General features: G+C 38.3%; 2 protein-coding genes across 2 annotated transcripts in view; both read left to right on the top strand.

Annotated features, from left to right (window-relative positions):
• The first annotated feature begins 1,711 nt into the window (after positions 1–1,711).
• LOC117545813 (zona pellucida sperm-binding protein 3-like) lies at positions 1,712–3,838 on the top strand. Its single transcript, XM_034215804.1, has 8 exons — positions 1,712–2,188; positions 2,321–2,439; positions 2,628–2,731; positions 2,838–3,015; positions 3,106–3,223; positions 3,319–3,401; positions 3,489–3,613; positions 3,714–3,838. Exons 1-8 carry the CDS (start codon positions 1,736–1,738, stop codon positions 3,776–3,778), a joined length of 1,245 nt encoding a protein of 414 aa, XP_034071695.1. The 5' UTR covers positions 1,712–1,735; the 3' UTR covers positions 3,779–3,838.
• Positions 3,839–5,048: 1,210 nt separating this feature from the next.
• Positions 5,049–15,869, top strand: part of mapk8ip2 (mitogen-activated protein kinase 8 interacting protein 2) — a 37,520-nt gene continuing 26,699 nt past the window's right edge. Inside the window, 1 exon segment of the mRNA XM_034215670.1 lies at positions 5,049–5,506. Within this exon segment, the coding sequence (XP_034071561.1) occupies positions 5,442–5,506 (65 nt within the window). The 5' untranslated portion in view covers positions 5,049–5,441.

The raw sequence follows: 15,869 nt of genomic DNA, 5'->3' as shown, positions 1-15,869 counted from the left end.
TGGAATAAAAATGGTGCTATGCTGACTTTTATAAGGTTGGCCTATTGGTAATGTTGACGATGAGGACTCACATCCTATTTGCTGCCAATCATTTCCAATCACAAGCTCCAGTGACAGTGTGGTGATGCACAAGAGATTTAATGGATTGCCAAACAAGTAATTTCAGTGGACAAATAACATGAATTCTAGAGATATTGCATCGGAAGATAATAACAGCATACATGGTAGTAAACTCACTGGTGCATTAACATGAATATGTATTAATTAGTATCCAACCCATGCTTAAGAACCCCCTGATTGTCATTGAGCGTGATTGTCAGAATTTCCAGATTGTTTGTATAATTTCAAAACAAAACCTTACACAGAGTTTGCATGACCTGCAATGTGCAGGTCATCATGTATTTGGGCAGCAGGACTCGACTAAACAAATACTTCTTCTTATCTTTTTTACCATTGATACAAACATTTGACTGAATTGACGAGCATCCATAAACAACTAGTATAGCATGCAGATATGTCAAATGTAAAGAAATTAGATAAGTAAGTGGCGTGTGCATATACGTCAAGCATTTCAACATTCTCTAGATGGCTGGATTCATGTAATATACTAGCAATTTATATATTTATAACATTCATGTCTGAACATCTTATTTCATTGAAATACTAACACAATTTCTAAGAACTTTGCTGGGGAAATATTGTGAAATTGGCACACTTAGTATTTCCCGTCAAGCATAGAAAACTGTATGCAGATTCAGATCAGTCTGTACTTGGTTGACATAGCAATTCATTTTTCCTGGATAAGCTTTTTTTCTCGCTGTTGCGGTAACGAAGATTTAGAGGTTGCATACAATTTTGTTGTCAATTTTGATTTGAATAATTTGTTTAATAGCTTTGCCATTTATAACATATGGATTTGTTATATTTGAAATCATTTGGTAAAAAAAGAGGACGAAAAAATGGAAAGCAAAGCAGATGAATAATTGGAGCTTATTGTAAATCACGTATCTGCAGGTTAAAATAAGGAAAAACATGTCATCACTTGACCTCTGTATTATTTTTCAATTTGGGGATTAATCAAATTTGTCTCTCGCAGGAATATTTTCATTTATAAACTCTTTTTACTTCCTAAGATCACCAATCTATTTGATCTCTATGTAAACACAGTAAAGGTCATTTAGAAACATCAACCTGGACTAGGACCATATTGATTTGCAGCTCTCCACAACATGTACTTTGGCAAAATATTGAGTTTGAAATTCCATGTTGAGGGCAGGTTGACCTAACCCAAGGTCAACATAACTTTTTGTGAGACTTTTGGAACTTTCAAAAGTTACTTTCAAATGATACCCTCCATATGTTAATATTTATTTCATTTGGCTGCATTACCATCACTTTTGTGTCAGCACATCCACAGTTTTGTGTTCATAATATTATTTATTTATGCTGCTTGTATTTTTTCAGCATAGTATAAAATGTTATGCATTAGAATAATAAATAATCTAAATCTAGTTGAAGATGCATCACCAGAGCTGTAGGCATTGCTTTCGTCAAAAGCATCAATCATTTCATTGGCTTAGCATCTAATATCATCATGTCTGATGGGGAATGGCCAACAGAACGGGCGAGAATGTTGTGGAAGCAAACATGATAACTTATTATAAAAGTAGGTGCACATGTCCATCTTCTTCACATCACCTAGTGCACTGTGTAGATCACTTGCTGTTGTGAAGCGATGGTGATGAAGTCCACTGTTGTGTGCATTGTGGCACTGGCCTTGTTAGGCAGCTTATGTCATGCTCAAAGGGCTGTGGGTGGTTACAAGCCGGCAGGACCATACCAGAAGCCAGCGAGACAGGAGCCTGTCAAACAACAACCTCAGACGGCCCAACAGAGTAAGCAGACATTTGAAAGACCTCTCACCTGGGTATACCCTGCTGACCCCACGCCTGACCCTGCAGTCGCGGTGCCTTTCGAGTTGAGACTTCCGGTTGCTTTTGCAACTGTTGCTGTCGAGTGCAGAGAGAGTATTGCTCATGTGGAAGCCAAGAAGGACTTTTTTGGGAATGGCCAATTTATCAACCCTGCCGACATTACCCTGGGAAACTGTGCCCCTGTTGCAGAGGACAATGCTGCTCAAGTGTTGATTTTTGAGACAGAACTGCACAGTTGTCTTAGCACATTAACCGTAAGCTAAATACAAATGCTAGTCACTGAAAAATAAATAAAAGATTGCAATGGTTATTATCTAAAAATATGGTAAACCAATATGTTCATGTATGATGCCATTTGTTTGTACTAATATACATTTTTCCACTAGGTGACAGAAGATTACCTTATCTACAGCTTCACTCTGAACCATAATCCCAAACCTCTGGCCAATGCTCTTGTGGTGAGGACAGGCACAGCTGCAGTAATTGTGGAATGCCACTACCCAAGGTAATAAGACCATTAGAGGTGTGGCAATAAACATACAAACATATAATAAATAACATAATATGACATTGAAATACTAACACATTTAGTAACTCCAGTAACCATGGATCACCAAATCTGATTACCTGTGGCGGATGCATATTAGAAATGACTTTAAGCTGCATTTTAAGCAAACCTCTTTCATCATTTAGGAAGTACAATGTGAGCAGCCTTCCTCTTGACCCCATGTGGATCCCATTCTCTGCAGTTAAGGTGTCAGAGGAATTCCTTTACTTCACCTTGAGACTCATGACTGGTGAGTTAAAAAACAGTTTATCTGCAGAATTAACCTTTTACAGAGCTTTGATTAGAAATGTATATTTTACAACTTAAACTTCAATTTAAATGTTGTGTTTGATCAGATGACTGGCAAAACGAGAGACCAAGTTTCCAGTATTACCTGGGAGACATCATAAATGTAGAGGCTGTTGTCAAGCAGTTCTTCCACGTGCCCCTCCGTGTCTATGTGGAGAGATGCGTAGCCACCATTGTACCTGACATGAACTCATTACCTTGCTATGTCTTCATTGAAAACAATGGGTGAGCTGGTTAATTTAAATTGATGTGTACAGTGAAAATTGATTATCACAAACAGAAGTTTGTCCTCTAATGTGGTTTTTCTGCATGCAGGTGTTTGGTTGATGCACGGATCACAGGCTCTAGTTCTATGTTCATGCATCGCACTGCAGAGCACAAGCTTCAGTTCCAGTTGGAGGCCTTCAGGTTCAAGAACGTTGAGAGTGGAATGGTGGGCATCTCCAAGACTGATTAAAAGATTCTGCTATACATCATATGCAGGAAAAATACACATAATAATAACTTAACCACTCTCTTTTCTAACAGCTCTACATTTCATGCCACCTGAAAGCTACATCCACTTTACACCCCATCGATACTGAACATAGAGCTTGTTCCTACAAGAATGGGTGAGTCTGGGCTTCTTTGAAAATGTGTCATTGGAGTATTGATACATTATTAACTTTTCTTCTCTTCTTCTTCTTCTTTCCTCCTAGGTGGAAAGAGGCCAGCGGACAGGATGCACAATGTGGCTCCTGTGAAGCTCATGGAACTGGTGGAAATCAAGGAAGCCTTGGTCAGGCTCCTGGAAGGAAGATCCGTGATGTGTCCCAAAATGACGGTATGGTATATTGTATGCATTCCTAGTGAATGTGTGCTTGAGTTGTAAGACAACCCCAGCAGTGCAAAACGTGACACGTGTCTTCTGTCTTTCTTTCTAGTTTTCGAATGGGAAGGTGATGTCACCCTGGGCCCCATCCCCATTGGAGAGAGGGTTGTCGCTTAACTCAATTTCCTGCCACAGCTATGACCATGAAAATAAACATTCTCAATGGTTAATAACTATTTATGTTTTTAATTTTCTTGTTGATAATTCAGCTTAAACAAGAAAATAACCCATATTTACTACTTTTAATGTTAACAGAATTTGACATATACAAAATATAATAAAGGTGTAAGAAACAGATGAAAGTGTAACTTGCTTTTCATTGCCCTCTGTTAAATGCTAAATGTTCAGTTCATACTTTAGACTAGCATCTTTTAAGCTGCACACTGATATGAAAGGGACTATAATTTCTGAGTTAACATCATAAAGTTAACTGATTTAATAAATGAGAATACAATTTGGTAAAAATAAAAGTTTTCTTCCATTAGATCACTACAATCACTTCTAGTCAAGTAGAAGGACAATACACATTTTTAATGCCCCCGTGTGCAACAGATTGTAAATGGCAGCTTAGCGATTTGCACTTCAGAACCACAGGCAGTGAACAGCTCCACATTGCATCTGCTCGGTATCGAATGATACATTTAAAGTATTTTCATAAACTCAACGTCTGAGTTAGGATGCTCTGATTGATAGTTAATTTACAATCTTTGATTCAATATTAGTAAATAAAAAGGGAGCAAAACTGAAACGTTCAGCCACTGATCACCCTAAAGCTTCCTCAATGCCTATGTTTTAAGTATTTTTTCTCTGAAAGTCAGAGCGTTATCTGGAGAAATTAACCATATTATGTATGCCTTACTATGATAATTATAGCCTATAGATAATTTGCATTTGAGATACATGTTTGATGTGCGTTAAGACATTCCATAATACCCTTTGTTGTTTGAGAAAACATTTAGTATTTCAACAGTCTATTTATATGTAGCCCTGTTTCGTTTTACCTTTTAAGAAATGTTTTTCTTCCATTTTTGAGGCACTTTGTTTTCGTATCCGGATATTTCAACAATTCTTCTTTGAATGTTTCCATTGCCATTTCTGGTTAATGTTCTGTTCTGTCCTATACTGTACAGGCAGCACTTGCCATTTTGCTCCCTCTCTCTCGCCATTGTATTTATGGACATATCAGGATAAAGTTGACTGACACAGGATGGGGTCAAAATAAACATCTCAAACAAGAAACAAGAGTGTCTCTCTGCCTGCATCCACACAGGACAGCCTGCTCACACCGTAACGGCACTGACGTTATACCGCCTCTGCTACCCACCCCCCCCCCCCCCCCCCCCCCCCCCCCCCCCCCCCTTTTTTCTGTCTCTGCCCGTCTCCGTGCTGCTGGCCCGTATCCTCTGTGTGTCACAGGCAGCATCACACAGCAGCAGATTATTTGGCGAGGAAAAACGCGGACTGCGGTACCATCCTGTCCGCGTGGACGTACCGGGGGGGACACGGGATTGTATTTTGATTTCCGCGGTGTGGTGCAGTGTTTTTTGAAGATCATTCCCTCTTGCTTTCTCCGCTTGTGTGGATGTTTGACTGCAGATTTGATGGTGCTGAGCAGGCTCGTCTGATTGAAGGCTTTGCGGCCAGGGGGTCATCTGTTGGGGGGCCGCGGAGAGAAAACCCTCTGTCCACGGCTGCGTCTGTCCTCTGCCCTGTGACTGTGAATGGACTGCGCTCCCCTCCTTGATTTTCTGCAGTCGCTCTGAGTCATTTGTGGAAGAAGATGGCGGACAGAGCCGATATGTTTTCCTTATCCACCTTCCATTCCCTCTCTCCTCCTGGTTGCAGGTAAGAGCTTACAGTGAGGGAGATGATGGGGGACGATGCGTACGGTTGATGAGTGGAGAAAATGACACTAAAGATGATAAACAAATAATGTATACCCGTTTTGAATTGATGTTGCAAACGAACATTCGCTCCCATGGATAGTAATAGATCTCTTCTTAATAACCTCCCAGGCCTGCCTCCCTGCGCGCCCATTGGTGATGCAGCTGATCAGGACCAGTTGTTTGTGTTTTGGATGTGATGTATTCCTTCAACACTATGTTTTTATTAACACAACTTATACTATTCTCAGAACAGTGTGGAGAAGAATACATGTGAACAAAATTGATGACAAATGATTGATCTTAAACGCTTAGCGAAAGGCAACCGCCTTGCGCATTCTCTGTGCGAGGCCCACGCCCTGTTGAGGCAAGGGCATGTTGCTGAACAATGATTTACGGAAGTACTGATATCGATATTGTTTCAAACGCCTCTAATATGACCTCTGAGAATCACAGTATGACACATCTACTTGCGTTTTCTTCTTGCCTTAACACAATTGAGAGTGTGATACTGGCTGTTTCCTACTCGTGCATAGCCTATTTAGTGTAACATTAGCCTACAGTATTATCTCAAAGGTTGTTTATGTTTACATGATACAGTATACATGACATGGTTTCTTTAGTATCATTGTTGTTCATTTGCACATTTGGTAAGACGGGGCCACTTGTGTTGAGGCTGCTGCAATATTCAGAAAGCCTTTGCGTTGAGACATACAGTATGTTGTAAAACATGATTATTAAATATTTATATTTATATTTCCATTGATGCTGATGCAAACACAGCAGAAACAATCCTAGGCTACATAACAACAACAACCCTTCTTTTCAATTTCCTTGCTATTATGCTATATTGTTTTGTTACAAGGTTGCAATAATTTCACTAACTCATCCAGAGGAAGAAAGAATAAACAAGGGAGATGAAAGTATTTATTTGATGCTGCTCACAGCACCAGAAAGTTCAAATAAAGGAAAGATGTGGCTCTCTGCACTTATGGATATTATGCCACAGCATTTTCATTGTCTGCCTCTGCTTGTCTAATGTCCTTACTGAAAGCAATCACATTAGTAAGTCAGGTCCCAGTGGATTTTATATCCGCAAAAGGCACTCATGGTGGATTTGGTTACGTACTGGAGCCTCACTTCATGGATAGATCATATCAGATCAATAGACCTGATTTTCTGCATGACTACTCATGACCTTAGTTTGGATCACAGAGCCATAGCTTTGGCTCAATATAGTTTACATTTACAGCGTTGGCAAACAGTTTGACTAACCTTATCTTTATTTATCTTGTATTCATCAATTCAATATTTGGAATAACGCTTTTGATGAGATTGTGTCACTGACTTAAAATGTAGTCTTTGCAGTTTACTTCTCAGTTATCAAAAAAAAATGCACTGTTACAGAAGAGAAGGCAGCTGCATGCACCACTCACCACTTCATTTAATGGAGTGAACACTGATCAGCTGCACTCTATATTTTTGTATTACTTTGTGTACATCCAAGAGTACATACACGTTTATTTCAGGTCAGCTATTGATAATCAATATCAGACTGTATACCTATAATTCACCTGATGCAATATTAGTATTTGGAGCAATCAATGTCTTTATTTGATGATTGTTGTTTGTAGTGCATTTCTCATTTTATAATGTGTGTCAATGTTTGTGTTTGTTGTGTCTCTGTTTTTGTGTTTGACCGATTTATGGATGAAACCACTGGTGGTGTGCTGGTGTGGTTAGTGGTACAGTAATCTGCTTTACATAACCCAAACACTGTTTCCAATGGGCAACATAATCCGTAAGAGAGCCTGTCTTTCTGAGCTCCAGAAATGACTACTATTTCTCCTGCATTGCCTGGACAACAAACACATGGTGCTCTTTCCAATTGATATAACAATTTAATGAAACCAAACCAATGTGCTGATACACCAAAACTCATAATGTACCAATAAGCTATACTTCAGAATGTATGGATTTTTTAAAGGAGTTGTTTGTGTAGATTTTAGGGGTCAGTATGGTAGTATATATACGGGAGGGTTGGATCTGGTTCCATGGTTAAATAAATCACTTACTGACTGTTTATCTAATTTTGCCTTACAAAACATTCACATTGTGATCATGCTCAAACACATACAGTATGTCATCTTTCTGGCTAAATCCGAGCTTTGGTTCTTTGACTGAGAGTCATTATGGATCTATGTTTTTCATAGATCTTCTTGCTTAGAAATTGACCAAATCTTTACCTAAATGGAGACAACCAAGCTTCATATAGTTGGTAAATTAATCTTTGTTTGTATCTACAAAATATATATTTTTATTATTAATGTTAATCGTTGACGTAAAAATGCCAGAGATTTACTGGTTGGAGTTTCTAAAATGTGAGTATTTTCTGGCTTTCTGTTATTTTTTATATATCTTTTAAGTGACTGATAAATCAAGAAAAATTGTCGCATATTAAGCAATCTTTAGTTTCAGCCCAACAATGGATCTAAAAGGTTTTGGATTTGAAAAGATAATTTGACACCAGACTCTGATTTGATATAATTGTATTCAACCCGTGTTGTATTCATCAATGATTTCAAGCTAGACTACTCAATATTTCCAGTAAGCGTCCCAATGATTGCCCGCCCCCCTTCCCTATGAATCTGATATGTTTAGCAGTCGATGTTCTCTTTGAAGGTTGCTCGAGAAGGCAGGGGGAGGGAGTGAGTGAGTTGTGGGTATGGTAACCATGGGGTAAGAGGCTTAAATCAAATACAGATTCATTTTAGCTTAAGCATCCCATCTCTGCCTCCTGCTGTATTTCTATCTCCCTTTGTATTTAGATATTTCCTATCTCTCTCTCGCACTACAACCAACCAACACTTGCTATATTTTTACATGTCAATCTTCACAGCAGTTGTTAGCTTTGTATTTCTCTTTAACAAATATTTTAAAGTCATTCCATTTCCATCTGTTTATCATCAATATTACGCCAGTGAATGTTTCATTAAATTACCATCTGATGACTTAATTAAACCAAATGTGGACAAATCAACATGAAATCCTCATCTGTGAGTAAAACCGATGCATCACCTTTGATTCAATCTTCAGGTTTGGATCTGACACAGACAATAGAATGTGCTTCATAGCTTAAATGTATGACTCATATGTGTGTGCCCGAGTTTATTTGCGTGCTGGGTGTGTCTCTACATTACTGAAGACTGATGGTCGGTAAAAAGCCTGGGAAATTGATCTTGTTAATGTGTCAGTAGCAACCACATGACATATCCTTTTAAAGATGACGATGATGTCACAGTGAAGCAGTGCTTTAATGGTTGAAAGGCAGCACAATTACAGAAGACGCCCCATCGCCCCTCCCCCCATGGATATCTATGATACGGTTTCTACATCTATTTAATAGTCATCAGTATCTTCAATTCTTCTCAGATTCTTATTTCGTACAGTTTGAGAATGAGAAAAAGTAACCATTATTTTCCGTGAGCCCAATGTTAGATTTCAAATGTCCAAAACCTAAAAAGACAAAAATGATATACAATAACATAATACTTAGCTACAATGTTAGAACAAAAATAAAATCACCAAATTCTCACATTTCAGAAATGTGAACAATTCACAATTAAATGTTGGGCTTTATGGAGTTTTATTACTAATCAATTCTTAAAACTTGAAAGTGTGTTGATTCACATAACGCACACAACAAAAGTCAACAGTTTGATTTTGCGAGACAGTTAGCATTATTCAATCAGAAAATGAAGGATCCCCTGCATGGGTAACATGCCTTCAGTGTACATGAAGAATAAGACAAGCAAAGATGACAGTGGGCTGGTTTGAAAATGTCTGGTCTGGATGTGACAGTATCAGTTGTGGCAGAGAATAAATGATAAAACAAATATGGGCTGGAGAGGCCTGAGAAGGGCAGAGAGAAATTGAAAAGAGGTAGCGAGACCTGAAGACACACAGGTGGAAGCAACATCTTAGCAATGCCATGATCTGGGTGTGCCATTGCAGCAACATGACCACCATTAGTGATTGGTCATTTTGTGCTGACTGCTTTTCCTTGTGGTAGGATTCTCATCTTGCTTAGCATATCACAATTCCGAATAGGTAGAGACCAATGGCTCTTTTCTTGCATGAGTATGTGAATGTGATTCTTAGTATGAAGAGGAACATGAGGGGTAAACCGCTTCAAATCCCTATTATTAAGAATTATCCCAAGCAGAGGTGGGATAAATGCAAAGGATGTCATTGTCACGGTGTGCTGTCGGATAAGCAGCAAGCGGTACACAACATGGTGTGACAGGAACTGTACGCTCATTAGGAAGCTGTCTAAACAAGAAGCAAGAACATCATGTAATGTAGACACTGCAGTGGTGGCTGTATCTCATGTGATAGAGACACTGCAATATAAATAGTACGGAATATTTTAGAAAGGGACAAACAATTCTAATAACAAATAATATATGGGATCAGTCAGTGTTTTAACTCTTCAAGGAAAGGACTGAGGCATTTGCTGTTGTTGTTACTCTGCGCAGCTTTTCACTGACACACATTTTGAGGTTTTGCAGTTTCGGGGAAATGGGGCCACACTCTGTTGACATGCATTGCAGTGACCTCCTACACTCAGCAGATAAGCACTCTAACAAAATGGAGTCTGGAAACACAGCAGAATTGGAAGGTGAATATGGAGGGGATCAAAAAAGTGACAGGAGAAAGAAAATAAAAAACTGAAAAAACCAACCTGATCTCACCAGAATGCGTGACTCCACCACGACTCCTTAACACCGCATTGCGTGGTGGAGTCACGCATTCTGCTCCATTTACGTGTCGGCACCACGCAAAAAACCCCAATGTAAAGTGAATGAGGCTCCTTTGTCGTGGTGCACACACGCATTTCTACAACGTCCCGCAGTGAGCTTTTATTCTATAAAACATTTTAAAAAATCTACTTTATAGCTTGTAGTAACTCACGGGAGGCTTTTTTTATTTTATTTGTATTCATAATAATTTTTATTTTTCGTCAGAATGTAAAAATTACATTAGTTACGAATTTTTGTTCTCAAAAAACAGTGCATTGTGTGTAATACAACTGTGATTTTTATTAAATTAGTTAGTTTTTAAGGAAGGCCAGAGCTTCAGCTGTGTCAAATAGATTGTTCCCTTTAGTTAACGTTATTTAAAAGATAATGATCATGTCCCCTTTATTGTATTACGAGCGTCCATTCCCATTGGATAACGGAGAATGTTACACCCGAAAGTAAGTATTCTCCTTACTGTCGATTGATTTTAAAGTGATATCTGAACTACTCATCAACTCAAAAACACCAGATTATCCTTGTTAATTACACAACATTGATTGGTTTAAATTGTGTACAATGCTTTTGTATTTTTGCCCTTCGATTAGGAGAAACGAATATGTTTTCGGAGTTTTTGGATGGCAGAAGACACTACACTACCCAGAATCCTCAGCTATCGTTTGGGACTACACCATGTGCTTAGCTTGACAAACCCCGTGATCAGTCCTCAAGATCTGTGATTGGTTGACCTCCAACTGCATTCCATATGAAAAAACACGTTTCGTAAAAGATAAAATCATACTTTATTCAGCAGTGCTTGCTTTACTCTTTGAAAGTCATCACATGAATGCATTGTAATAAATGGTTTGGCTGCATTAAATATTACACATCTATCGTAGTTCTTTATTTATCTACAGAGATCGGGCATCAGAATAGACCGGAAACTATTCTTTTACCGTTCTGTTTTAATTTCACAATAAAGTTAGTAGTAATAATCTGTTTTGATATTATTGTTTTGTATTAACTACTAGACCGCTGGGTCAGACTGTTAAGACCATATTTTCTGTGTTGCTGTGGGGTTTTTCCATCGCTTTTGTGTTAAAACAATAACAAAATATATCCGTCGTAAACTAAACCAGAAAACAGCAGTATATTTTATTTTGTTAACACTGTAAACTTGACAGCTTTTTAACCCAAACCACTTACTGGTTAAAGCACGTTATTACACGTTTGGAGTAATTGCAATGCAGGTAGATTATGTTGCTTTTTAATGACTGTTTAAAATGCCTTTTTCTTAATGTCTTTCATTTTTGTAAAGCACTTTTGAATGTGTTATATTTGATGAAAACATTTAAATATTAAGAGTATATACAAAATAGTGGGAAGTAGAAGGTCAATGATATAAATATAGAATAGAAAATATCAAGAAGATACTGTAAATGATATCTACAATAAAACAGTTTAGTGCCTGATAGGAGGATGTGCAAAACAGACAAACTAATAAGGCTTTATTTAAACATTAAAGAATACTTTAGGCTAAGGTCTTCTTTTAAATAAGAAAAAAGCTTTGGGGGTATCTATCTACAGATACATATTAAGCCTGACAAAGTACTTAACGTCTAATATATTGCATGGTTTGTTTTGGAACTTGACAATCAACTTTCCTGCAATGTTAACTATGTTGAAGCACTTATTTTAACCGATATTATACATATTTATTATACTCTTATAAGATGTATGTAGATAGAATAATACATGTGCAGAATATGACAGTTTATGGAGGTACACACATATTGATAGATGTCTTGTAATGCACTGTTGAGGAACCTGCTGTGACCCAAGTTTTGCATTCATTGCATAACTACACCGTAGTTGTGATATGTCAATAAACCTTTGAAAATCTTGAAATCTTGAAAGGGATGTGCAACATATCAATTATATACAGTCTTTAATTAACGATTAGAGAATAACGAGTAATGAATATGCTTTATACGGATCTGCAGATAAATATTTAGTCTTCTCAAGCACCAACTAACAAATATCTCTCCTGATTGTTGGCACTTGACAATCACCTTCACTGAATTTTACTCAGGTGTAACTAAAGTCTGATTTAAGGGTTGTTTATATTTCACATCATTAATCCAAATCTGTAAAGTAACTAAAATAAATGTAGTGCAGTAAAAACACCACGTTAACCTTAAAGAAAGCCCTCAGGATTATAAAAGACCCCCATCACCCCAGCCACAAACTGTTCTGTCTGCTGCCGTCTGGCAGGCGGTACCGCAGCATCCGGACTAAAACCACCAGACTCAGGGACAGCTTCATCCCACAGGCCATAAGACTATTAAACACCTGATATTTGAAACAACATCCATAACATTCATCTGGCTGCTACATAGAAATTATTTTCTATTATTTTTATTATTATATAGGACACGTTCGATTCCTGTTTTGAATAGTGTGCCGTCGATGGGTTTCATTCCATTTCAAGGTGCTTTTTCACGCTCCGTGTAAAATTCGCGCACTGCCACTCCAACATCCAATCACAGAGCTTGAGGACTGATCACGGGGTTTGTCAAGCTAAGCACATGGTGTAGTCCCAAACGATAGCTGAGGATTCTGGGTAGTGTAGTGTCTTCTGCCATCCAAAAACTCCGAAAAAATATTCGTTTCTCCGAATCGAAGGGGAAAAATACAAAAGCATTGTACACATTTTAAACCAATCAATGTTGTGTAATTAACAAGGATAATTTGGTGTTTTTGAGTTGATGAGTAGTTCAGATATCACTGTAAAATCAATCGACAGTAAGGAGAATACTTACTTCCGGGTGTAAAATTCTCCGTTATCCAATGGGAATGGACGCTCGTAATACAATAAAGGGGGCATGATCATTATCTTTTAAATAACGTTAACTAAACGGAACAATCTATTTGACACAGCTGAAGCTCTGGCCTTCCTTAAAAACTAACTAATTTAATAAAAATCACAGTTGTATTACACACACTGTTTTTTGAAAACAAAAATTCGTAACTAATATAATTTTTACATTCTGACGAAAAATAAAAATTATTATGAATACAAATAAAATAAAAGAAGTCTCCCGTGAGTTACTACAAGCTATATAGTAGATTTTAAAAACGTTTTATAGAATAAAAGCTCACTGCGGGACGTTGTAGAAATGCGTGTGTGCACCACGACAAAAGAGCCTCATTCACTTTACATTGGGGTTTTTTGCGTGGTGCCGACCCGACACGTAAATGTAGCAGAATGCGTGACTCTACCACGCAATGCGGTGTTAAGGAGTCGTGGTGGAGTCACGCATTCTGGTGAGATCAGGTTGGAAAAAACAGTCTTGGGGAAAACCCTTTTATGTTCCCTCAGCCTTGTTCCTGTGCTGTGAAGATAATACGTTTTTTTAGAAGGATGAAATATTAAAAACACTTGCAACGAGCATTTCAACATTTATTTTTGGTGAGAATTATGCAATTTAATGTCCAGATTTTCCTTTTGTTTTGTTTTTAATACACAAAACCAACTTAATTTGAACATACCACAGGGATTTAACTATATATTAATACCAATACATCAGAAGCAGTGGTCGAGTGGACACAGACTCCTTATCTTCTGGTCAGGTTTATAGTTACGTTAAAATGATTACTTTTAGCCAGCTGAAGCGAAGCCGAGACGGTTGTTGGTGCGGTCGTAGATGGAGTAGTACTCTCTGAGGAACACGTCCCCAAAGATCCACAGTGGCTGGCCGTTATGAGAGGGCAGGTATGTGGGGGCGATGCCCACAGAGCAGCACTGGTATCCATTCTGGTAGTGCTGTAGGCGGAGACAGGAGATGGGAAAGGTTAATTACATTGCTAACAAACAAAATAAAAAGACACACACACACACATACATGTCTATTGAGTGCATGCATGTAGTAACTTACCTGATTGATGTAAGCAGAAGGAGCCAGAGGGAGGGCAACACCGCTAATAACAAAGCTGAGAGTTGGCGGGTTGTTGACCTGGCTGCAGTCCACCATGTACTGAAGATCAAGAGATATTAGAATTGCTTTTAGAAATTCCAAGGGTAGAGATCTGGGGAGGCTGCGTTCTGTTTTTACGGCCCTAAACTATGGAACAGCCTCCCGTGGATCTTAGAACAGCAAACTCCTGTGAAATGTTTAAAAGCAAATTAAAAACCTATCTTTTTAATATGGCTTTTAATTTGGGTTAACTTTCAATTCTCTCTAGTCTCATTGTCCATGTTTTACTGTATTTTTTCTGTTTTGCTTTTATTATACTTTTTACATTTTCTTTGTTCAATTGTTTTATTTAAACATATTTTAATTTCTTGTCAGCTTTAATTCGCGGGAATTGCATTAGGATCACTGTAGATGTTTTATCTTGTTCTGTATTTATTTTAATATTGTTGTTATGTTTTCTGTAAAGCACTTTGGGCTGCTTTGTGCATGAAAGGTGCTAAACAAATAAAGTTTATCATTATATTATTATTAGAAGAGACAGAAACTAAAACAAACTGGCCCAATTTATACATGCTTATTTTCCTACTTCCTCAATATGAGAGTGTCTGTCTCTCTGTTAATTTGTCTGGTCTGTTGAGCGCCGATGGCCTGCATGATGTGACCAATGAGCTGGCTTGGGGCTGTCAGTGTGGAGGTTCCAGTGTCCACAATGGACTGGCAGCCCTGAGAGCACCAGCCGGTCTCTCTACCATTGATCTCGAATCTGCAAAGCACCACAAAAGTATCTTTATTTTTGCAGTTATTTCGGAACACACAATATGCACTAATGTAATGTAAGTAATCGGTAGATGGGAAGATAATTTGATGTTATGTACATTATTAATGAATGATGAAAAGCACTGACCCTTGAACTCCGATCTGCCAGTAGGTCTCAGAGGTGACAGGGGTCCAGTAGATCTGTCCCTGGTACAGGCTGGTGTCCACTCCTCCGAAAGAAAGCACGCTGCCCTGCTGTCCTCCCCTGAATCACACAACCAAAACTTATCTGCTCTCACAATGTGGATATAGTAATATCTGAGGTGATATCCTCAATGTGATATTGTATGTTTTACAGTGCTTAATAGAAGTATTTTGGCAGTTATACCTGGAGAGATAGAAAGCAAATGTGTTGGCACTCATGAGTGCCAAATGAGTGCCATGATGGTTTTGAGAAATCATGTTGTCCATGACGGGAGTCCCTCCTCCAGCAGAGATGCTTGGGTAGGACAGGCCGAGGATGCCGTCAAACTTGGCAACCACAAAGTTCTGACCAGGTTAATTTGTGCTCAGACCGATCTCCTGGTGGTTGATCACAATGCCGCCAACCTATGGTTCCAAAGCCAACCACTGCGATGAGTAGGATGTCAATTCATAGATTGTATTTATACTAGGGCTGTCAGTCGATTAAAATATTTCATCGCGATTAATCGCATGATTGTCCATAGTTAATCGCGATTAATCGCAAATTAATCGCACATTTTTTATCTGTTCTAAATGTACCTTAGAGGAA

This window comes from Gymnodraco acuticeps, unplaced genomic scaffold (assembly GCF_902827175.1).
Source record: "Gymnodraco acuticeps unplaced genomic scaffold, fGymAcu1.1, whole genome shotgun sequence".
Lineage (NCBI taxonomy): Eukaryota > Metazoa > Chordata > Actinopteri > Perciformes > Bathydraconidae > Gymnodraco > Gymnodraco acuticeps.
Note: the sequence above shows the minus strand (reverse complement) of the source record. Positions and strands in the feature narration are given on the sequence as shown.